Source organism: Halichoerus grypus, chromosome 6 (genome assembly GCF_964656455.1).
Source record: "Halichoerus grypus chromosome 6, mHalGry1.hap1.1, whole genome shotgun sequence".
Classification (NCBI taxonomy): domain Eukaryota; kingdom Metazoa; phylum Chordata; class Mammalia; order Carnivora; family Phocidae; genus Halichoerus; species Halichoerus grypus.
The window spans coordinates 17,330,929-17,353,408 of record NC_135717.1 but is presented as its reverse complement, the minus strand read 5'-3'; the positions used below and the strand labels follow the sequence as shown (position 1 = coordinate 17,353,408).

General features: G+C 50.6%; 1 protein-coding gene across 7 annotated transcripts in view; it reads left to right on the top strand.

Moving 5' to 3' along the window:
• Positions 1-22,319, top strand: part of SGF29 (SAGA complex associated factor 29) — a 31,136-nt gene extending 8,817 nt beyond the window's left edge. For 5 of the 7 annotated variants that reach the window (XM_078074628.1, XM_078074629.1, XM_078074630.1 and 2 more), the window contains exons 2-10: positions 11,755-11,843; positions 13,601-13,676; positions 14,354-14,426; positions 19,571-19,635; positions 20,501-20,630; positions 20,705-20,851; positions 21,089-21,124; positions 21,212-21,374; positions 22,116-22,319. In XM_078074628.1, the coding sequence (XP_077930754.1) occupies positions 11,769-11,843; positions 13,601-13,676; positions 14,354-14,426; positions 19,571-19,635; positions 20,501-20,630; positions 20,705-20,851; positions 21,089-21,124; positions 21,212-21,374; positions 22,116-22,232 (882 nt within the window). In that variant the 5' untranslated portion in view covers positions 11,755-11,768 and the 3' untranslated portion in view covers positions 22,233-22,319. Of the gene's footprint in view, positions 1-7,143; positions 7,291-7,958; positions 7,983-11,754; positions 11,844-13,600; positions 13,677-14,353; positions 14,427-19,570; positions 19,636-20,500; positions 20,631-20,704; positions 20,852-21,088; positions 21,125-21,211; positions 21,375-22,115 lie in introns of those variants that run through there. The other 2 variants (XM_078074632.1, XM_078074627.1) reach the window with 2 other exon arrangements.
• The last annotated feature ends 161 nt before the right edge of the window (positions 22,320-22,480 follow it).

Genomic DNA, 22,480 nt, shown 5'->3' with positions numbered 1-22,480 from the left:
AGCAGTCTTACAAGGACACATGCGTGCCGATTGTGGTTATGTTGCAGGCGCAGAGTGGCACACAGAATGAAGATCATTCTAGGTTGCTGGGACTTGCTTTAATGATTCTTTAATATTGTTCTACTATTTTTTTTTCCCTGTTAATTAGGAAAAAGTGGAAAGAGGTGTGGCCAGAGTGCTCTGGGGAGCCAGGGGAGTTCCTGACTGCTGAATGGTTAAGGAGTGCCCCCAGGAAGAGGGGGCATAGAGCAGGAAGAACATGCTGGCATTTGTCTGATAGGTCCTGGGGGAAGGGGCATCCAGGTAGTGGAACACCTTGATGGTCCACTTGCTGAGCTGGTGACTGAGTGGTTCCGGAGATAGCAGTGATTTTTCGTAAAATCATGAAGTGAGGTTTTCCCAGGCAGGGAGCTACCCAGCAGGCAAGGCGACCCTCCAGAGCGCTGTCACCCATGTGAGCGCTTCTCAGTATTTCACACCAGATAGAAACGAGGGGAGATGAAAGCCTTTTAAAAACCATTGGTAACCGTGCATACCTGAGGGGATCCCGATAATTGGTGTAGGGGCTAAGTGTCAGAGGCTGAAGGTCTCCAAAAATGGGTCCCACCTCCCCACTGCTGCCCACTTTGGTATTTGATCTACTCCCTCCCTCCAGACCACGTGGGTAACTTTTCCACAGTATACCGTGTCAGCCCCCATCTCCCGCGTATATGTCTGTCTTTGCGTCTTCCATTTGCAAAAGGTTTGAGGAGATAACATGCTTTTTTCCCCCTGTGTATCCATGGGATACCTCTGGAGAAATACCCAAGAAACAGTAGTGGTTGCTTCTAGGGGTGGGAGATTTCATTGTAATTCTGGTATCATTTGAATGTTTTTATTATGTGCATATATTTAATATATGTGTATATATTAAAATTTTCTTAAGAGAAACAGGCTTTGTGCCCAACTACAATGAGACACAGAGATGGGATGATATTGTGATAATGTAATGAGAGCCCCAACTAAGTGACAGGTGTGGTGGAAGGGAAGGGTTGGTTTGAGAGAAATTTCTTAGGCAAAATCCCTAGAATTTGAAGAGGGTGGATCAGGGAGGTATGGGGGGTTGTAGCTGATCAAGAAGGAGGAATGGATGACTCTGGGATTTGCAGCCTGGGAAGCTAGCTGGACAGTGATGGATGCCATCAACCCACATCTGGAAGGCAGGGCAGAAGGAAGTATGAGGAGTCTGAGGGGCATCTGGGTTGAGCCATCAGGTGGCAGCTGGAAATCTGAGAGGTCAAGGCTGATGATCTCCATTTGGAAGTTTCAGAATATGGGGCCTTACAGTCGATGAGATGCCCAGGGAGTGCTTAGAGACAGAGAAGGGCTTCCTGGGGTGATTGTCCTCTGGGGTAGAGGAGGGAGCAACAGAAAGACCGTGCAGGGTGGTTGGAGAAATAGGGGGGACTGGAGGCCTGGAAATCCGGAGAGCAGAGCTTCGAGAAGCAGCGTGTGGTCAGGTATTCAGTGCAGTGGAAAGGTCCAAGAGCTGGCAGGAGATCACTGGGGACTGAGGGAGAGCCACACCGCGTTGGGTTGAGGCATGAATAGGAGTAGAAGTGAAGATGGTGGGTACCACGTGCCAGCTCCATGCTAGGTGCAGGAGGTGGAGTGATCCCCACCCTCAGAGACTAGACTAGCTGGGGAGGAGACAAAAACACACAAAGAGAATTTTAATAGGATTTGGTAGGCACTGTGGTAGAGAGATGCACAGGATATTATGGGAACACAGAGAAAAGTAACTTAACTCAGCCTAGGAGACTGGGGGTGGGGGTGGGGGTAGGAGGGGTGGGGTTCTAACCGTGGCTGGTGGAAGGAGATGACTTGATAAGTAAGCCAGGTCTTAGAGACTAAGTAGTTAAATCAGGCAGAGGATTAGGGGTGTCCTGCTTGCAGGAAGGGCATCCCAGATAGAGGGAACAGCATGGGGATAAGAAATTACATGGGGTAGGGTCAAAACCGGAAGAGTTTGGAATGGCTGGATTATGAGGTATGAGGCAGGCACTGGTGAGAGGAGATGAGGCTGGTGGGGGCGGGGACGGGGATGGAAGCCTGTTCATCAAGCCAGTGTGGTGTGTGAAGAGCTTGACTTATCTCAAGGCAGGGGTTGAAAGCTTTGTTAGGGGAACATGACCACACTTGTCTTTTAGATGGGTGGTTTTAGGACCTCACAGAGGGTGGATTTGATGGAGAGGAGAATGCAGAAGGGGGCTGCTGTGTCATTGGTATGGTGGGAAACAGTGCCTGAAGGCCAGGAAAGAGGGATGGGTTTATGGGGCAGTAAATCAGCAGGAGTGGTGACTGATTAGACATAGGGAGACGGGGGTGTGAAACTCGCTGTTTCCAGCACCGGCGGCTGGATGGGTTATGGAAACGTCAACAGGGAAGGAGCATACTACCACACAGGAGTTTCGGGAGAGGGGAGGCAGAGAGGGAGGAGTCTGGCTTTGGACATACTGGGTTTGTTTTTTTTTTTAAGTTCTATTGAGCTAAAATTCACATACCGTACAATTCACCCATTCAAAGTGCACGATTCGTTGTTGGGTTTTTTAAAGTATGTTCACAGATTTGTACAACTATCCATTATTTAATTTTAGAATATTTTCTGGACACATTGATTTAAAGTCCTTTTTAAATTATAGAATATTTCTAGCATACAGGAGTAGAGAGGCTCATGTAAGGAATGTCTCTGTTGAACATAGGGATTTGGGGTCTTCTCTGCTAGAGCTGTCCAGCCGGCATGAAAATAAGATTCTGAATCTTGGGGAAGTCATAGGGGCTGGCAGTGGATTTGGGAGTTGGTACCATGTGGTTCATAGTTGATAGTGAGGTAGGCTGCAGGAGCCAGGGAAAAGCCTATACTTAACAACAGAGTTTGGAATAGTTGATGTGGGAAATTCAAAATGGACCTCATGGCAGGGGTGGGGTGGGGGGTCAGGACAGGAGAGAGGTGGTGTGTGAAGTAGAAAAAATTATAAAGTTCCTGCCAAGTCCTTGACCCGACCTGTCAGTGGCGGTTATTGATGTAAGGGGTTTGTTGATGAAAGCAGAGGTGTGTGTTCGTGCCTGAGGAGGCTCCAGTCTGGTTGGGGAAGAAAAAACCAGTTTATAAAGGAAGAGTCCAATAAGAGCCAAGTTTGGCTTTTTACGGACAGTCCAGCAGGACCCACCTCGAGCTGATCCTTGAAAGTGTAGTGTTGGTATCCTTGGTGAGGAGGAGGGGCATGCCATGGACAGAAGGGGAGAGGTGGAAGGGGACAGGACATCCATGTTGCGTGTGTGTGGCTAAGACGGGCGGAAGGGGTGTTAGCAGACGATGAGGGCTGGATCCCACTGCGCACCCGCCCGGCTCCTCTTCAGATGCAGCCCTGTTCTCTGGTCCCTGGACTTGTTCTCAACGTGCTCCTGTCCCTCAGGCAGCATACTCCGTTTCCCCACCTGAAACCCCCTCTGCCTCCCGCTCAGGCCTCCGCCCACCCTGGTGCCACAGCTCAGCCGGCAGGACGGTGGCTCCTGTCTCGCACTAGAGGTGCTCTCCCTGAGGTCCTCAGACTCAGGAGAGCGCTCCCAGTCCTTTTCTGTGGCCTCTGGGGGCAGGGGAGAGGGGGAGCGGCCAGACTCGCCCTGAGTAGTGCCCGCATTTGCAGGGCGGGCAGGTGAGGGGCCGGCCCCAGAGACTGGAGGAGCCGGAGTGAGGTGGAGGGTGGCCGGTGCAGGAGGGAGGCCCTGAAGCCAGAGGCGGCGGCGGCAGTGGGCACCCGTGTCGAGTGAGATGCAGACAGGTCGGGTCGGCCCGAGCAGGAGAGGATCTGATGCTTTGACCCGTATGGTTATTCGTTCTCTCGAGAGCATCGTCACTGCACTGGGGAGGACAGAAGCTAGACGGAAGCAGGTTGAAAAGTAAAATGGGGGTGAGGACGAGAGGCCCAGGCTTGGACAACTGAAGTTTTTCTGTGAAGAGAAACGGGGTGGGGAGCTGGAGGTGAGTGGGGATTGGAAGCTCTTATTTATTTATTTTTTTAAGATGGGCTCTCCTAAAGTATGCTCATTTTGCTCATACCGCCCAGGAAAGGGGTATCAGACGGCCCAGGAGGAGGTGGGGTTTGGAGCACAGGTGAGGGGCTAGTCCTTCCCTTTGGGGGAGGCAGAGCTGCAGGTGCTGCTGCATGGAGCTCGTTGTGGTCTTGGCGTCTTGGTGGGAACAAGGTCTCTGGCTTCTCTTCTGAGCAGAGTAGGAACCTGGGACTTTAGCTAGCGGGGGCCCAGACCCAGGTCTGAGGGCAGCGGAATCACTGGGAAGGATAACCAGTTGGCCTGACGGCATAGTGGGCGCGCCTGCTGCCGGCCTTGGTCACGGCGCTGTGTAAAGTCAACCCCCCGTGTCTGGCTGTGGGCCTTGCCCCAGTTGTACTCAGCTCGGGTGTGGGCCGGTAGGGGGCACGTGGTTCCACCTGGGATTCCTGCTTTCGTTAGCAGGAGAGAGAACAACTGTCTTCCGTGCTAATCCATCCCTTCCTGCGATCTTTCTGCTGAGCTCAGGGGGTGGTCTTTCCTCCTCCCTCTTTTCTCATATGGCATATCAGTTCCTAGACTTTAGCAATGACCTTCATGCTGATCATTTCTCAAGTTTGTACACTTCTCATCTCTACACTCGAGATCCATTATTTCATGCGGTTCTAGCTAAATGCAGCTAGACTTTTTTTTTTTTTTTTTTAAGATTTTTATTTATTTATTTGACAGAGCGAGAGAGCACAAGCAGGGGGAGCGGGAGAAGGAGAGGGAGAAGCAGGCTCCCTGCTGAGCAGGGAGCCCGATGTGGGGCTCGATCCCAGGACCCTGGGACCATGACCTGAGCCGAAGGCAGACGCTTAACCATCTGAGCCACCCAGGCGCCCTAGACTTTTTTTTTAAGGGACATGTTCTCCTCTAGACGGAAATGTATTGCTGTGGTGGCGCAAATAGTGTCGCACGTGTGGGAAAACAGTTCTGTGTCCCAAGCAGAGAAAAATCGATAACATTGGACTGCATAAAAATCTAAAAATGTGTTTCAGAGGACAAAATTCAATAATAAAAAAGACTAATAAATCAATAAAAATGGGCAAAGGGCAGTTCTTCAAAGAAGACACACAGATGGCTAATAAACATGTGAAAACATGTTCAGCATCCTTAGCCATTGGGGAAATGCCACTCAAAACCGCTGGTTAACATCTGACAACCCACCAGGATGGCTGGCGTCAGAAAGACAATCCCACGCATTGGTGCAGACGTAGAGCTGTCCGAACCCTCGTGCATTGCTGATGGGAATGTAAGATGGTGCAGCCACTTTGGAACCAGTCTGGCAGCTCCTTATAAGGTTAAGCGCAGAGTGACCATACGACCCAGCAATTCCACTCCTAGGTACAGACCTGGAAAATGAAAACATGTCCATGGAAAAACTTGTCCACGAGTGTTCATAATAGCATTCTTCTTCTTTCTTCCTTCTTTTTCCTTCTTCTTCTTTTAAAGTAATCTCTACACCCAATGTGGGGCTCGAACCTACAACCCTGAGATCAAGAGTCGCACGCTCTACCAACTGAGCCAGCCAGGCGCTCCTCATAACTGAGCATTATTCTCAGTAGCCAAAAAGTGAACACAACCCAAATATCCATTGGTTGATGGGTTAATATACAAAATGTGGTATATGCAAACAAAGGAATATTATTCCACAATAAGAAGAAAAGTACAGAATGGGCAAATCTATAGAAACAGAAACTAGATTAGTGTTTGCCTAAGACTGGGGGGTAAGGGTGGGGAGGTACATCTATCTAAAATTAACATGACTTTGGACTTGGATTCTGGGTATTTCATCTAAATGGACTCACAGTATGTAGTCTGTTGTGTGTGGCTTTTACTTAGCATCAGGTTTTCAGGGTTCATCTGTGTTAATGAAGCAAGGATGAGTACTTCACTCCTTTCACTGTTGAGTAATACGTTCCTTTGTGTGACTAAAACCACTCCTGTCCATTCGTGTTTCTCCACACCCTCCTCGACACTTGTTATTACGTTTCTTTTTGATTAGAGCCATCCTGGTGAGTGTGAAATGATACCTCCTGGTAGTTTTGATTTGTATTTCCTGGTTGGCTAATGATATTGAGCATCTCTCCATGGGCTTCTTGGCCATTGTATATCTTCTTTGGAGAACTGTCTATTCAGATCATTTTTGTATATGGTCTGAGGTCAGGGTCCAAATTCATTCTTTTCCATGTGGATATCTAGTTGTCCCAGCACCATTTGTCAGAAAGATGATTCTTTTCCACCCTGGTTGGAAATTAATTGACTGTGGGTATGAGGGTTTATTTCTGGTCTCTCGATTTTGTTTCATGGATCTTTAGATCTATCCTTAAGCCAGTACCTCACTGTCTTAATTACTATAGCTTTGTGTAGTGCGTTTTGTAATTGGGAAAACTTATTTATTTTTTAGATTGTTTTGTCTATTCTGGATCCTTTGAATTACCATATGAATTTTAGGATGAGCTTGTTAATTTCTGCAAAGAAGTCAGGTGGGATTGCATTGAAAATGATGAGGGATGGGGTGACTGAGTGGCTCAGTCAGTTGGGCATCTGCCTTTGGCTCGGGTTGTGGTCTCCAGGTCCTGGGATCAAGCTCCGTGTCAGACTTCCTGCTCAGCAGGGAGTCTGCTTCTCCCTCTGCCTCTGCCCCTCCCCTTGCAACTGTGCATGTGCGCGCTCTCTCTCCCTCTCTCTCTCTCAAATAAATAAATAAAATCCTAAAAAATAAAGAAAATGATGAGGGATAGAAGTAGGAAAATGTTTACCCTTAGCTGGAAAGGCTGACCTAAAGCCTGCATAGTTTTGATAGGGATCAAATACGTGCTAGTTGCTACATTCTTTAAGGGTCTCATGACTGCCTGCACATCTCACCAATAGTTAATATTGAACTGAATGTTAAACACCAGGGGAATCTTGCAAAAGTAGTTTTAGAAATTCAAAGAAATTTGAAGAAACTTTTGTAATCCCTGCATGCCTCCTTCCCTTTGCTGAGTATATGACCACCAGCCTCACATAGCCAAAGCGCAGTTCTTTCTGCCCATGGGTCCTGTCCCCGTGCTACTTAAATAAACTTACTAAGTTGCACTGTCAGTGGCTCAAGAATTCTTTCCTGACCGTTGGCACTCACCAGCCCCCACATAAGTTTTGGTGACCTGTACAGGGACAGGGCCAAAAAGAATTCAGGAGATTCAGTGCGGCTGGGTAAGTCTTCTTTACCTCCAGTCTTTGTTTCTTACCCTGTTCTTTTTCGGAGATCTCCTAAATAGTATGACCCTTTGGAATGTGCCTTGTCCGAGTGCTCAGGGGAAGAACCTCTTTTTTTTTTTTTTTTTTAAGATTTTATTTATTTTTCAACAGAGAGAGAGACAGCGGGAGAGGGAACACAAACAGGGGGAGTGGGAGAGGGAGAAGCAGGCTTCCCGCTGAGCAGGGAGCCCGATGTGGGACTCGATCCCAGGACCCTGGGATCATGACCTGAGCTGAAGCCAGACGCTTAACGACTGAGCCACCCAGGCGCCCAGGGGAAGAACCTCTTTCCTGTGGCTACATTCCAGGGAGGGACAAACTCTTGCCACCTGGCTGGCCACTAGTACGTTGGCCATAATGGTGTTGGGCTCAGGCTCTCCCTGTTTTACCCGTTCTTTCAATACTCGTGTTCTTCTCAGGCGCAGGATGGCCATGCGTGTCATCAGGACAGCCACCGATCTTAACTCCCGTGTAAGGTGTCCTCCTAAATAACCTGATGTGATCCCTCCATGAGCATAAAATCCAAGATACATCTGAGCGTGTGCTTCCTGCAAGGGACCGGTGGGAGCTCTTACGCGGTTGGGGCACTCACCTGACAGGGACCACTTAATCTGAGAGCAGGACCAAAAATGCCAAACAGCCCATGGGTAAGGACGAATGAGAGACATGAAGAAACAAAAGTATGGAAATCCTATCGAATCTGGGCAACTTTCTCATGAGCTTTATCCATGATCCAGTCCTTTTTTTTAATTTTTATTTTTTTAATTTTTATTTTTTTATTAACATATAATGTGCTACTTGTTTCAGGGGTACAGTTCTGTGATTCATCAGTCTTACGCAATTCACAGCGCTCACCGTAGCACATACCCTCCCCAGTGTCCATCACCCAGCCACCCCATCCCTCCCACCCCCCTCCACTCCAGCAACCCTCAGTTTGTTTCCTGAGATTAAGAGTCGCTTATGGTTTGTTTCCCTCTCTGGTTTCTTCTTGTTTCATTTTCCCCCTCCCCTCCCCGTTCCCCTATGATCCTCTGTTTTATTTATCAAATTCCTCATTATCCAAGATCCAGTCCCAAGGGAGTGGTCCCATCCGGCGCCCCCCCAAGAGGTCCTATTCGGTATGTGCCCCACCTGCTTTCCTGTCGACAGATTGCTGCCAAGATCCTGTCCACGCTTCCCTCTTTTTCCCAAGTTACTTACTGCCTCTTCGTTTGCTGCTGCTGCTGCTTTTTTTTTTTTTTTAAAGATTTTATTTATTTATTTGACAGAGACACAGCGAGAGAGGGAACACAAGCAGGGGGAGTGGGAGAGGGAGAAGCAGGCTTCCCACAGAGCGGGGAGCCTGATGCGGGGCTCGATCCCAGGACCCTGGGATCATGACCTGAGCCGAAGGCAGACGCTTAAAGACTGAGCCACCGAGGCGCCCCTCTTTGTTTGCTTCTTATTTTGTGCATCAGATCTGAAATGTGTCTTGAGAGGACTGGATGAATGTTGCCTGACTCTTGTACTTGGGGGCTTCTCCCTCATTCGTTTCCAGGTTGATAGCTATGATAACTGCCAGTTGTCTGTGGTTAGTCTACCTTGGGCGGTGACTTTAAGGAATATTCCAAGCAGCTGCTGAAACTCCTTTTGTTTCGAAGAGGTTCCCTGAATTCTCTGGCCCGACATGGACTGTTTTCACTTTTTGTGGGTGGAAAGAAAATGTGCGTTTGTTCTTCTGTCTCAGCTGATGAGCTTTAGGACCCGGAGTCCTCTTTTTTCTGTTTGGGCTTTTATCCAACTCCAGCCTTGTTGGCAGCACCCCTTCCCTCTCCTCCTGTTTCCGCACCACCCTAGGCGAGGCTTACATAACCAGCTCTGGTGAGACCTCCGTGCCTCCTGCCTTCGCTGTTGCGCCACCTCCTTATGAAGTTCCAACTGAAGCACCTCCTGAATCAGCATGAAGAGGTCCAAGAGTTCCCTTGGACTTAACCCACACCCTTCAGATTTCCCCATAGGTGCCCCAAGTAAAATTGACAGCGGGGAACAAACTGATTGACTGTTAGTGCCCACAGGTGCAATATATTCTATAGTAAAGCTAATTTAGGTTTGTTAGTTTAATTAAAATGGACGTGTCTTTAGAGTTATCAGTATTAAATGTAAAACTTTACTGAGGTTTACTAAAGGTCAGATAAGCTCGTGTTATCTTTGCTGCAGTTTGTCAGCAAAAGATGATTTAAAATGATGGTTAATTTTACCCATCTCATAAAGCTTTCCTGGGTAATTGTTAAGAACAAGTAGGTTGAATAAAAAGGTTTCTAGGTAGGGGCGCCTGGGGGGCTCAGTCAGTTAAGTGTCCAACTGTTGATCTCAGCCCAGGTCTTGATCTCACAGTCATGAGTTCCAGCCTCACACTGGGCTCCACACTGGACGTGGAGCCTACTTAAAAAAAAAAAAGTTTATAGGTAAAACTTTTAAATGGCTTTCAAAATCTTTAGTAACCTGAACCTTTAAAGTTTTGCTAAATTAAACAATAAATTGGATTGAATTCATTGGCAATCCAAGTCTTGTCCCCAACAAAACAAAATATTAAAGCATTGTTTACTCAACACGGGTTTGTGCTTCTGGCTTCCTTCTTGCAGAGAAACTGACAGAGTTGCTTTCCTTATTCCCATCAGGCTTAATTACATTTAACAGAATTTTAACTTAGAAACCTTAGTCTGAAAATTAAGTAGTAACCAATTGTGAACTGTCTGCTACACCAGAATTTCTTTTTTTTAAGATTTTATTTGTTTGTCAGAGAGAGAGAGTACAAGTAGGGGGAGCGGCAGGCTGAGGGAGAAGCAGGCTCCCCACTGAGCAAGGAGGCTGATGTGGGACTCGATTCCAGGACCCTGGGATCTTGACCTGAGCTGAAGGTGGACAGTTAACCGACTGAGCCACCCAGGCATCCCTACACCAGAATTCTTTAGCTTGGCAATTTATGAGTACAGTTCATAATTTCTAAAAACATATGTTTCCCCATAGCACAGTCTTTCAGTAAAGCATAAGGCATGTTTACCAACAGACTCAACTCTGTATTTAGGAAAGTAGGAAATGTGTAAGGAAGGTATAAGAAATGAGAATACATTTTGTTGAGGGGAAAAAGAAAGTTATTTTGTCCCAAAATGAGATTGGTTATTTATTTATTTTTAAAGATTTTATTTATTCATTTGAGAGAGAGCAAGCACGAGCAGGGGGAGTGGCAGAGGGAGAAGCAGGCTCCCCACTGAGCAGGAAGCCCAATATGGAACTCGATCCCAGGACCCCGGGGTCATGACCTGAGCCGAAGGCAGACACTTAACTAACTGAGCCACCCAGGTGTCCCAAGATTGGTTATTTAGAAAACGCTTAGGACGAAATCTGAATGAAAAAGTTGTAGAAGGTGTGTGAAGGCAAATCTTTGAAAAGAACTTTGTATGTGGTCAGGACTAAGATTGAAATAAATGAATTTTTTAAAAAGATTTTATTAATTTGAGGGAGAGGGAGAAACAGACTCCCCGTGGGGCTCAATCCCAGGACCCTGAGATCATGACCTGAGCCAAAGTCAGACACTTAACTGACTGGGCCACCCAAGCGCCCCAAAATAAATGGATTTTAAAAGTACACTGGCATAAGATTGATATTCTGCTTTTCTCTCTGTTAAGACCATTTTCGGGGTGCCTGGGTGGCTCAGTCGGTTAAGTGTCTGCCTTCAGCTCAGGTCATGATCCCAGGGTCCTAGGATCAAGCCCCACATTGGGCTCCCTGCTCAGCGGGGAGCCTGCTTCTCCCTCTTCTCCCCCTGCTTGTGCTCTCTCTCTCAAATAAATAAATAAAAAATCTTAAAAAAAAAAAAGACCGTTTTCTTAGATTGTTGGTCTGCTCATGATAAGAAATTGTAAACAAAGGTTTATTATTATTTATGTGCCCAGAAAACCAAAGCTTCTGTGTTTTTGTCTTTATCAGGTCTTTGTACTTAAGAAAGTTAAAAATTCTCAAGAAAAAAAACCAAAACAAAACACTTCTCAATATTAAAGGAGCTAAGTTTTGCTAACAACTGCGTAACCATCGATAGACTCTTATTGCTAGCTTGGTTAATTAAATCCCGAGTTTCATGGTGATCTATGATCCTGTTGAGGCCTGTACTTTGCAACTTCCCAAGATTCAAATTCTAAAAAAAAGTCCTTTTGATTAATTAGGCTGGTTTATGTGGTATGTTAAGTTACTTGGGAAGCACGGTCAAAAACTTGATGAACCTTGGGTTCTGTTGTTTGGATAAATGCTGTTATAACTGTTGTAGAAATTATGTGAAATTCCTAAAGTTTTACTATGTCCTGGTATGAGGTCATCACTGGACACCCTGAGCTTCAACACACAGCAGCCCCTAACAGGGTTCCCTTCTGTTCGCCTCCACGCCAGGCACTCCGGACACGATGGCCCTGGTGTCTGCTGATTCCCGCATCGCAGAACTTCTCACAGAGCTCCATCAGCTGATTAAACAAACCCAGGTAAGAAGCTGCAGCCCTTGGCTCCTGGAGGGTGGCATGCGAGCCGCGAGCCGCGGGGCGTTCACAGGCTTTGGACATGCAGGGACCCAGGTGACCGATGAACCGGCAGCCGAGGAGAACGTGGGGTGTGACAGCCGGATTTTCTGTCGGCAGGCAGGACGTCGTAATCCCCTCTGTTCCATGACGGCTACAATGAGCTAGGATTCACATACCATACAGCTCACCCATTTGAAGTATGTGATTCCAGTGGTTTTTAGTATGTTCACAGAGTCGTGCCACCATCCCCACGATCAGTTTCAGAACATTTTCATCATCTGACAAAAATGCCCTGTACCCGTCATGGTCCCTCCCCTTTTCCTTCCACCCCCTTATCCCAGCTGAACGAAGATACCCTTCGCAGGCCGGATAAGCCAAGAGTGTAGAGGTTCTCTCCCGGGAGCTGGTCAGGGGCCTCGTTTGGAAGGCGCAGGGTCTGAAAACACAGGCCTGCTGAGTTCATCTTTTACTGCACAGCCGCCCCCAGCCCGGCCCTTGGCCTCCACTCCCTTGCAGCAAAATGGTAGCGGGGCCTCGGTAGCCAGTCGGGACAGCAGCCGCCTGCCCGAGACAGCAGCGGCGTGAGTACGAGTGTGGGTGACAGTGCAGCAGCCGCCAGGCCAGGGAGAGACTGCAAGGAACACTCAGTCGGTCCCGCAGGGCCGGTACCTACGCTTTCCTAATTTATACTAATCCGATTACCCGCTTCCGCCCTTCATGCGGTACTGTTCATGCCTTATAATAAATTTGTGTAAAACTGTTCAGCATAGAAATTAGCTGATGGTGAGCTAAATCAAGTTCTTCCTTGGGCCAGTCGTTTCCCGTCGGTGTTCCCGTCTGAGGAGAATCTGGCCCCGGTTCCCCCCACATTTGCTCATCAATACCAGTATCAGTGGATGACCTCTTGACGGGGGGCAGCTGAATCTTACCAGCATTGCCAGTGTGTTACACCATGTTCAACTACGGTCATGGTGGAGTTCAGTTTCATTACAGAACAAGTTAGTGAGAATTACAGAGCTATTTGTTATGCCCTCCCAACAGAATTGGCGTGCTCACTTACCAGATATTGTTATGGACGATATTTTTACTTTACAGTATTTTTACTTCATGATATTTGCTTTATTCCACTTGGCCACGATTCAGTTATTTCTGGGTTCTGAGTCAGCTGGGGACAAAGCCAGTCGCCCTGTCCCAGCTCACAGGCTTGTGCTGAGACTGCTTTTCATTGTGTGTTCTCCTATAGCAGGGCCCACCTCCTACCTAGGGGGAGCCCCAAATGGTACTCAAAATAACAGTCCTGTCTCTGCCAACCGTAGCTCAGGATGTCTTATTTTGATCTGTTCTTGGGTCAGGGCAGTCATAGTGCATTAATATAAATTACAAGTGGAGCCCAGTGTGGGGCTTGAACTCACGATCCTGAGATCAAGACCTGAGCTGAGATCAAGAGTTGGACGCTTAACCGACTGAGCCACCCAGGCGCCCCCACCCAGGTTACACAAAGACCCATCTCTTGGAGCCATACACCACGCAGTCCTGTGGCCCAGAAGGGAGCAGTCCTGGAAATGCCTTCCCAAACGATGTCCTTTGTAGTGGGATGTAACCTGAAAAGTAAGGGTCAGAAGATACTGGTGTACGTATTTCTGGCGCCTCTGGCCTGGGATGCCAGGGGCCACGGCAGGACAAAGGGCCGCCCTCATGCCCTGTTGACCTTATCCCTGCAGGAAGAGCGTTCGCGGAGTGAACACAACTTAGTGAACATCCAGAAGACCCATGAGCGGATGCAGACAGAGAACAAGAGTAAGTCACTGGGCTCAGAAGAGAAAGGGGAGGAGAAAGGGGGGTGGGCTGAGACCGGGAGCGTGGCTATCACTAGTTTCAGACAGGACTTTTGCGTGTGTCTACATAATCCAAAACGAACTGCTCCTTAGTCAGTTTTCCCTTCGGCTGAGTGACCTAAGGTGACCCAGGAAACAGACGACAGACCACCTAGCACTAAGGAACCTTAAAATCCCCCAACTCTAGAGACTGGGAAGTCAGTGTTAAGGCTGCATCCAGGGGAACCCCGTTGAGTGCACAAGCACCCCAGTTACCTGGTGTTTTCTAGAGAGAGAGCTTCCCTCCCAGCATCCCCTGCACATGCCCCAGAGCCCTCCTGCTCAGCCTCCTGGGTTGGTGCTTTCCAACTCTGAGCAGCTTTGAGAACTGTTGTCTGTTTTCCTGTGTGCTAAGAAATAGTTTCTGCGTGTGTCATGCTATGGCAAAGGCTAGAAAGTCCTCTGCCAAATGCGTGATGGCATGTGAACCATATGAAAACGTGAACTCGTTAAACCCGGGGCATCGGCCTCGGGGCACTTCGAGCCAGCAGAGCTCACGTCTCGGTCCGTGGCCTCTGCACGCCTCTCGGGTGCACAGAAGCAGCCCCACGGACTGCCAGCCACCCCCCTGCCCACCCTCTTCCTCTGCTCACTTTGCAGTCTCTCCCTATTACCGGACAAAGCTGCGCGGGCTCTATACGACCGCCAAGGCTGATGCGGAGGCTGAGTGCAAGTGAGTCCCGTCCCCTCCCCTTTGTCACCCACCCGTGTGCTGGGCTGCTGGAGCCTGCAGACCCCAGCCCCCGCCGCCTTTCCTGCCACCAATAAGCAGATTCCCGTTCCCCAGGCTGTCCCTTGGGGCCCCCGCTTTCCCTAGAACCCACTTTTGGGCCTCCCCTTCCCGCTAGCCCTGCTGTTTCCTAGATGGCAGCAAGGTGGGGGCCGGACCCCGGCACAGCCTTTTACTATCAGGTGACCTGGAGCAGTCGCTCCCGCTGAGACCCACTTACCCCATCATTACAACAGGGATCATAACTGTCTACAGAACTGTCAACATAACACGAGATAATGTGTATAAAGTGCCTAAGACCAGTGATTTTCACACTCTTTTGACTATAACGCATAGTAGGAAATACATTCTCTGATGTGGCTTCATCATGATATTAAGACCTCGTCGTCATCTCTGTACTACTACCACTAAGGACTCCTGTGCGGCCCTACTGAGCCGGGTGCTATTCCAAGTACGTTACGTACTTATCTCATGTAATGCTCAGAGCGACCGCAAGGTGGACGTTACCCCCATTTTACAGGTGAGGACACGAAGATACAAGGGGTTCCATAATCTAAAAGTCACACAACTAGTAAGTCGGGGAGCCCCGTTGTCGATCCAAAGTCCATATTCTTTAACACCATAATAGAATGGTGTAATGGTCACCTTTCCACGGCACACACATATATCACAGAACTGGAACAAGAAGTACGGTTTGTACCGTTACCGTATATATAGTCTGGGGTTTGTTTGTTTGTTTGTTTTTAAACGTTTTTTTATTCATTTGACAGAGAGAAAGACAGCCAGAGAGGGAACACAAGCAGGGGGAGTGGGAGAGGGAGAAGCAGGCTTCCCGAGGAGCAGGGAGCCCGATGCGGGGCTTGATCCCAGGACCCTGGGATCATGGCCTGAGCCGAAGGCAGACGCTTAACAACTGAGCCACCGAGGTGCCCCTCTTTGTTTGTTTTTAAGTGATCTATACACCCGACGTGGGGCTCGACCTCCCAACTGGAGATCAAGAACTGCATGCTCTTACCACTGAGCCAGCCAGGCATTCTGTGTTCTGTTTTATTAAATGCTGGTTGTTACCCCAGAAGTTAATCTCACAAGCCACCAATGAGTCACTGCCTTGCACGTGTGATGGTCACCACCCTAAGCATTACCAGTGGCTCCAGGATCTTCCTCTCCTCCCAGCTGGCCCTTCACAGACCCTGTCTTGTACTCACGGTCCCAGATTTTCTTTGCTTGCCATTGTCTTTGTTCTGCAAATCTTTGCTGGCACTTACCCTGTGCCTGGTGCTGGGCAGTCCCCATACAGAGACACGAGGATAGCGAGGACCCGGCCTACGAGGGCAAACAGTCTGGAAAGGAGAGGCACTCTAAGAAAACAGTGACCAGGACAGTATAGTTGGTGGGCCAGCAGAGGTGGGCTCGCTGTGCCTGGGGGCCTGGGACAGCCACAGGGAGGAGGAGAGACTTGAAGTAGGGGTCAGTAGGCGGACGTGGCAGAGGCCGTGGAGGAGTATGTGGTGGACATGCACACTGGGGGAATGAGAACCGGTCCTTTGTGGCTGGGGAAGGGCAAGGCAGGACTTGGAGGGCTTCCAGTAACTGGACTTTATCCTGGAGGCCATAGGGAGCCAACGAAGATGTAAAGCAGGAGAAAAACCCCTGGCTGCTGGGGTAGGGCAGACGGGGTAAGATTCAAGGCCATTTAGGAGACCAGGCAGATGGTGATGGAATTGAGCCAAGACAGTGGCAGTGGGGATGGAGAAGCAAGGGTGGGTTCGAGGGCAGGTTCTGAAAGAAAATTGGGGGCCATTTGGGAGAGGGGAAGCTGAAGATTCCACACTTTGCAGCTTAGATGGAGGGACCTGACGGGGCTTCCCATGCTGGGCTGGGGCTGGCTTAGGCGGGAGGAGACACCGTGCCTTCTGATTGCTGGTGTTGTCTACCGGCTTCCTGGCCCACCCTTCCTGCCCCCTGTTCCCCTGATGTGCACATTTGTCATCTGGCAATTGTTGGGCCCTTTCGTGCTCATCTGTGCTGGGGTATGGCTTGCATAAGCTTGCATGACAAACACATTTGAGAGTAAAAGGCAAAATGGTCCTTCCCAGCTTAATTGCTGGCAAAGTGACTGCTTCTGAAACCAGTTTGGTGTGGGCTCTTCTCTGGCATTGACGTATCTGGAGTTAAAACATTTATAAGCTCCTTTCAGAATTGCAGGGTCCAACGTTTTGCAGTTCTGCTGCCATTTCATTTTTCGGCTCTGAAAAGTTCATCCATTCATCACTAGATACTGAGTCCCCGTCGGCACCAGGCGCCGTGCTGGGTACGGGAGCGTGTGAGAGTGTGAAGGGCCAGCCCCTCACATGGGGAGGCTCCCGGTCAGGGCGGGGAACACATGTCTCTGTGTGCTCCTGAGGCACTCTCCTGCACCCATGCGTGTCTAAGGAGATTAACTAAAAGCCTCAGGAAACTGAAGAGGCACCTAGAGCCAGCCTCAGGAACTAGCCCGAGGCCCATGACACATTGCTGTTGTCTCTTCCATGTGCGCCAGGGGCTGCCCCCCAGCTGGTTTTCATCCTCCTGCTTTGCAGAAAATGGAAAAGAACCCCTGCTCTTTAATTTAACAGTTCTTTTTTTTTTAAAAAGGCCTTGAGTTGGCACACTGGCAGGAGGGATCAAAGGGGAACAAGATCAAAGATCCAACTTTCCATAAACAGGTAGCCATTCCCAGGTGGGAACAAATCATTTTCTAACCTTAGTGCAAAAGGCATTTCTCAACAGCGGAAGGGATGGTGTCCTCAGTGAGACTTTGGCCACGGACAGTGGATAACTCCATCGCCCAGAGTCGCAGCTAGGGAAGATAGTTTTATGACCGGCCCAGCTGGTGCAGGCAGAGGTTCCAAGGGCCCGAATGACTCAGGGGCTAGAACGTCAGGTGCCCAGAGGAGAGAATGAAGGCCACGGTTCCGGGCCCTGGACAGCAGGTGGTTAGCTGGGACGCTTGCCTGGTAGTGTTCCAGCTTGCTGACCAGAGGTGCCGCTCTAGTCTTGACCTGTCCCGTCGGAAGGTGGTCTTTTCCAGTTTCTGCAGGGTTGTTCCCTTATGTAATTATTAAGTCTCTTATGGGAGATACTGAGATTATGTAAATATCCCATGTCCCCAGACTCTCGGCTTTGGCATCTGTTTATGATTCTTGCCTGAAACAATTGGGATTTTTTTTTTTTTTTTTTTTTTTTTTTTTTTAAGCTCCCCAGGGGAGGGGTACCTGGGTGGCTCCAGCGGTTGAGTGTCCCAACTCTTGATCTCAGCTCAGGTCTTAATCTCAGGGTCGTGAATTTAAGCCCCACATTGGGCTCCATGCTGGGTGTGGAGTCTACTTAAAAAATAAAATCAGCTCCCCAGGGGATTCTGATGTGCAGCTAGGGTTAAGAGCCACTCCGTTACTATCTCACCGAGTATGGCTTAGGACATGCATAAAACTTCTTCAGACCGGGCGCCTGGGTGGCTCAGATGGTTAAGCGTCTGCCTTCGGCTCAGGTCATGATCTCAGGGTCCTGGGATCGAGTCCCGCATCGGGTTCCCTGCTCAGTGCAGGGCCTGCTTCTCCCTCTCCCTCTACCACTCCCTCTGCTTGTGCTCTTCTGTCTGTCTCTCTGTCAAATAAATAAATAAAATCTTAAAAAAAAAAAAAAAAAAAAAAAAAACTTCTTCAGACAGGTGCAGCAGCAATGGTCAGACTCCAAGTTCCGTTTGGCTTCCTGGCTTTTACTCTGCTGCTGTCCTGGGGCCTGACCGCCCCACGTCCCCAGGCTTGCGAGCCTGCGGCGCCCCTGACTGAGCCCTCCCTGCACCCTGTGCCCTCCACGCTGAGCTGTGGTGCGGCAGGCATCCTGCTCCGGATTGCCTGGCTCCCTCTGCCAGGGCTACCCCCACCCCCACCCCGGCCTCCGGCCTCTGCCCGATGAGCTCCACAGGAGCCTGGGACACCCCCCTGGCCCACCTGCGAGGCTGTCATCTCCCTCCTGCTGAATGAAGGCCTTTAGAACCTCGCGGGAATTACTAAAGGTTGAGTAGAGGAAGAGCCATGGGAGAGGAGGAAAATCAGTGACCCCAGATGGAGTCTGGGCTGCTTATTCCTATTGAAATATTCTTTGGGGGAGAGTCCTCAAGATCTAGGATAAAGAAACCTTTCTCCAGTGAGGATTGTGTTCCCTTCTGCTGGATTGCTTGGGCCCCAACCACCTTGGAACCCTGTAAACTGACTCCAGAGGTTTCCTGGGGCTGCAGCCTTTCAGAGACAAATCCCTTCCACCCCCAGCCCCACTCCGAGCCCAGAGAACTCCCCACAGTCCTCTGGAGTGTCTCCTTTGACTTGTCCCAGCTTGGACAGACCCCGAGCTTTCACTTCTATCCTCCAAATCTCCAGACTGTTGGAGGCGGCCAGCACTGCTGCAGGGTTTCTTCAGGCTCTGTGAAATGCAGCCGGCTCTGCTGTGGTCACCGCTCTGGGATCCTCCTGGATTCTTGGGCATGCTACCTCTCACTACCTTGTCCGTTCTTTTATGCTTTTTAAAATGTAAAAACAGGGGCGCCTGGGTGGCTCAGTGGTTAAGCGTCTGCCTTCAGCTCAGGTCATGATCCCAGGGTCCTGGGATCGAGCCCCACATTGGCCTCCCTGCTCCGCGGGAAGCCTGCTTCTCCCTCTTCCACTCCCCCTGCTGTGTTCCCTCTCTCGCTGTGTCTCTCTGTCAATAAATAAATAAAATCTTTAAAAAAATAAAATGTAAACACAGGAGCGCCTGGCGGGCTCAGTCAGTAGAGCATGCAACGCTTGATCTTGGCGTTGTGGGTTCGAGTCCCACATTGGGTGTAGAGATTACTTAAAAATAAAATCATAAATAAATATCCTAGATAGATAGATAGATTAGATAGATAGATTAGATAGATAGATAGAAAGAAAGGAAAGAAAGAAAAAAAAACAGGGCTTATAGTTTTCGGCAGTAGGGCTGGTCTGAGTTACCCAGCCTGCTGTAAGCAGAAAAGGAAGTCTGTGCTTTGTGCTTCATCCAGACCTCTTCTCCCTTCTCCCCCCCCTCAGCATACTCCGGAAAGCTCTAGATAAGATAGCGGAAATCAAGTCCCTGTTGGAAGAAAGGCGGATTGGTGAGTTGGAGACCACCTTGGCGCTTCTTGACCAGGCCGAGTGAGGCTTCCTGAGACCAGCATTCGTGGCTCCCTGCAGGGGTGGGGGGCCTGTCGCCACAGCCCGGTGTGCTCGTTCCATGGACTTCTGACGGGGGCGCGCATCTGGACAGCCTGGGTCTGGGAGGGAATGGAGGTCCTGGCCAGCGCTCAGAGGCAGGGGCTCCCAGTGTCCCTGTGCAGACCTGGAAGATTTCACCCCGCCCCCTCATGCTTCTCTCCCCCTGTGCCTGGGGCAGTTGCCTCCTTCCCGCTACCCCCCACCCCCACCTCTTGCTGTGGGAAGCACCGGCTGCTTTGGGAGAGCCATCCTTCAGGTGGAGTTTACACAGGGTGTTGGCTTCCGAATCCCTGCAGACTGCCGTGGCTCTTCCATCTCTTACCCCTTCAGTGAGCCCTCAGTGGGCAGACAGCTTGCCCATCAGACATGTCCCACTGCCAGTTGGGTTTGCGCGATGTTGACTGGGTGTGTTGAGCCATGCCTGAGGAGGTCAGGAGTCTGTCCACGTTTGACAGTTTTTAGTTTTTTTTTGTTGAATGACAGCATATACTCCTAGTAGAAAAGTACCCATAAGCCTACAGACAGCTCTCTGAAATTTTGGCTAACCCAACAAACGGATGTGACCAGCACCTCGGAACCCTTCTTTTGCCCTCGGTGCCCTCTGTGAGAGCAGCCTGGGACTCTCACCGCGGGCATCTGGTGGGAGGGCAGGGGTCACACTGGGCCCTTGGTGGTCACTCAGGAGGTGGGCTCCAGGCCAAGCTCCACTGACTGTGCACCAGTGCCCTGTTCCTGGTGCCTCAGGGGCGCGCTTCCTTCCCACAGCGGCCAAGATTGCGGGCCTGTACAATGACTCGGAACCCCCTCGGAAGACCATGCGCAGGGGGGTGCTGATGACCCTGCTGCAGCAGTCCGCCATGACCCTGCCCCTGTGGATCGGGAAGCCTGGTGACAAGTGAGGGCAGGCCCGGGGTGGGGGGAGCTGCCAAGAGGGAAGGGCTGGGACTAACACCTTATTCCAACCCTCAGGCCCCCACCCCTCTGCGGGGCCATTCCAGCCTCTGGGGACTACGTGGCCAAACCTGGAGACAAGGTGGCCGCCCGGGTAAAGGCTGTGGATGGGGATGAGCAGTGGATCCTGGCCGAGGTGGTCAGTTACAGCCATGCCACCAACAAGTGAGTGGACACCCAGCCCTCGGTCCGCTCTCCCGTTACACCTGCGCCGGCCGCCCCTCACCCCCGTCTGCAGGCTGGGAGAAGAGCCTCCCAGGGTGCCTGTGGAGACGGGGACGGTGTGTGACTCAGGCTCCCTGGGCTGCTTCCCCTCCCCACACCCCACCCCGCCCCTCCTCGTCGCTCCCTGATTTGGACCGTGCACCTCCCTGCATCCACCGTTTTCTCCTTGTTCTCCAGGTATGAGGTAGATGACATTGATGAAGAAGGCAAAGAGTGAGTGTGCTGGTCAGGGAGGGACCATGGAAGCAGCTGGAAAGGAGCCTCCTACCTGGCATGGGTTGACCTGAGCCCCCCTTCCAGGAGACATACCCTGAGCCGGCGGCGCATCATCCCACTGCCCCAGTGGAAAGCCAACCCGGAGACGGATCCTGAAGCCTTATTTCAGAAGGAGCAGCTCGTGCTGGCCCTGTATCCCCAGACCACGTGCTTCTACCGTGCCCTGATCCACACGCCCCCACAACGGGTAAGGCAGCCCCCATGGGAGAGACAGACCATGACACCAGCACTGGGCTGAGCGGATGGGTCATGGGGTCACCTTCCCCTTCCTTCCCCTCCTATCCTCATCTTCTAGCCTCTCTGAGCTAGGAGAGTCCTACGTGTTGCCCTCTCTCTCCTGCTTACACTCTGTCCTGTAGGTGCCCTCCAGCCATGTCCCCTTGGGCAGTGCCAGCCAACTCCCTCTCCAACCTTCAGAGTTCTAGCCAGCCCCACATGGAATGGGACCGATGTACCCTCTGGTCTCACCTCACTTTTGCACTGAGATGGGCAGCACCACACCCAGGGCCTGTCCTCCAACCTTGACTGTCGCACCACTGCCCTTTCTTCGTGTGAGGCTATGCTCCCTCATGCTGGTGACCCATTACCTGATGGCAGCTTCAAGGCTGTTCTCCCCTCTTCCTCCAGGAGCCCTGCCTGCTGCTCTCTGCGTTTTTCTTGATCCCCTTAACACAGGGTCCCCAAAAGGCACCAGATCCTCCATGTAGAATCCCCCCACATAGACAGCAAGTCTCCCTCCTCCCTGCTCTTTGTGCCCTGGCCCTTCGTTGCTGAGAAAAGGGCTCTGCCGTAGCAGGGACTAGGTTCAGAGTGAAGATGGGGACAGGAGAGGCTGGGAGCCCGTGGACCAGAGGTTTCCCATCAGTCTGGGCTGGGGGCCTTGCCTGGGGGTCTCTGACCAGCCCCTCCTGTCTTCCCCCTGTCCCAGCCCCAGGATGACTATTCAGTCCTGTTTGAAGACACCTCCTATGCAGATGGTTACTCCCCTCCCCTCAATGTGGCCCAGAGGTACGTGGTGGCTTGTAAGGAGCCCAAGAAAAAGTGAAGTGGGCTGGCAGACTCACAGTCTCCTGCCACCCTCACAGGGGAATGCAACAAAAGGTTTTGTGGCAAATAAATATTGTTCCCCTTCGCCCGCGTCTCCTTGGTTTTGTTTTTCCAGGCCCTTCTCCCCTTCCCCATAACAGGGCAAGTTCGGGAATTGGAGGCCGCAGGGTCGAGATGGCTTCATTTGGTCCCAGTGGGCATTTCCTTTTAGCTCACGTTTGCTCTTTGCCTGCATTAAAGGCTCTC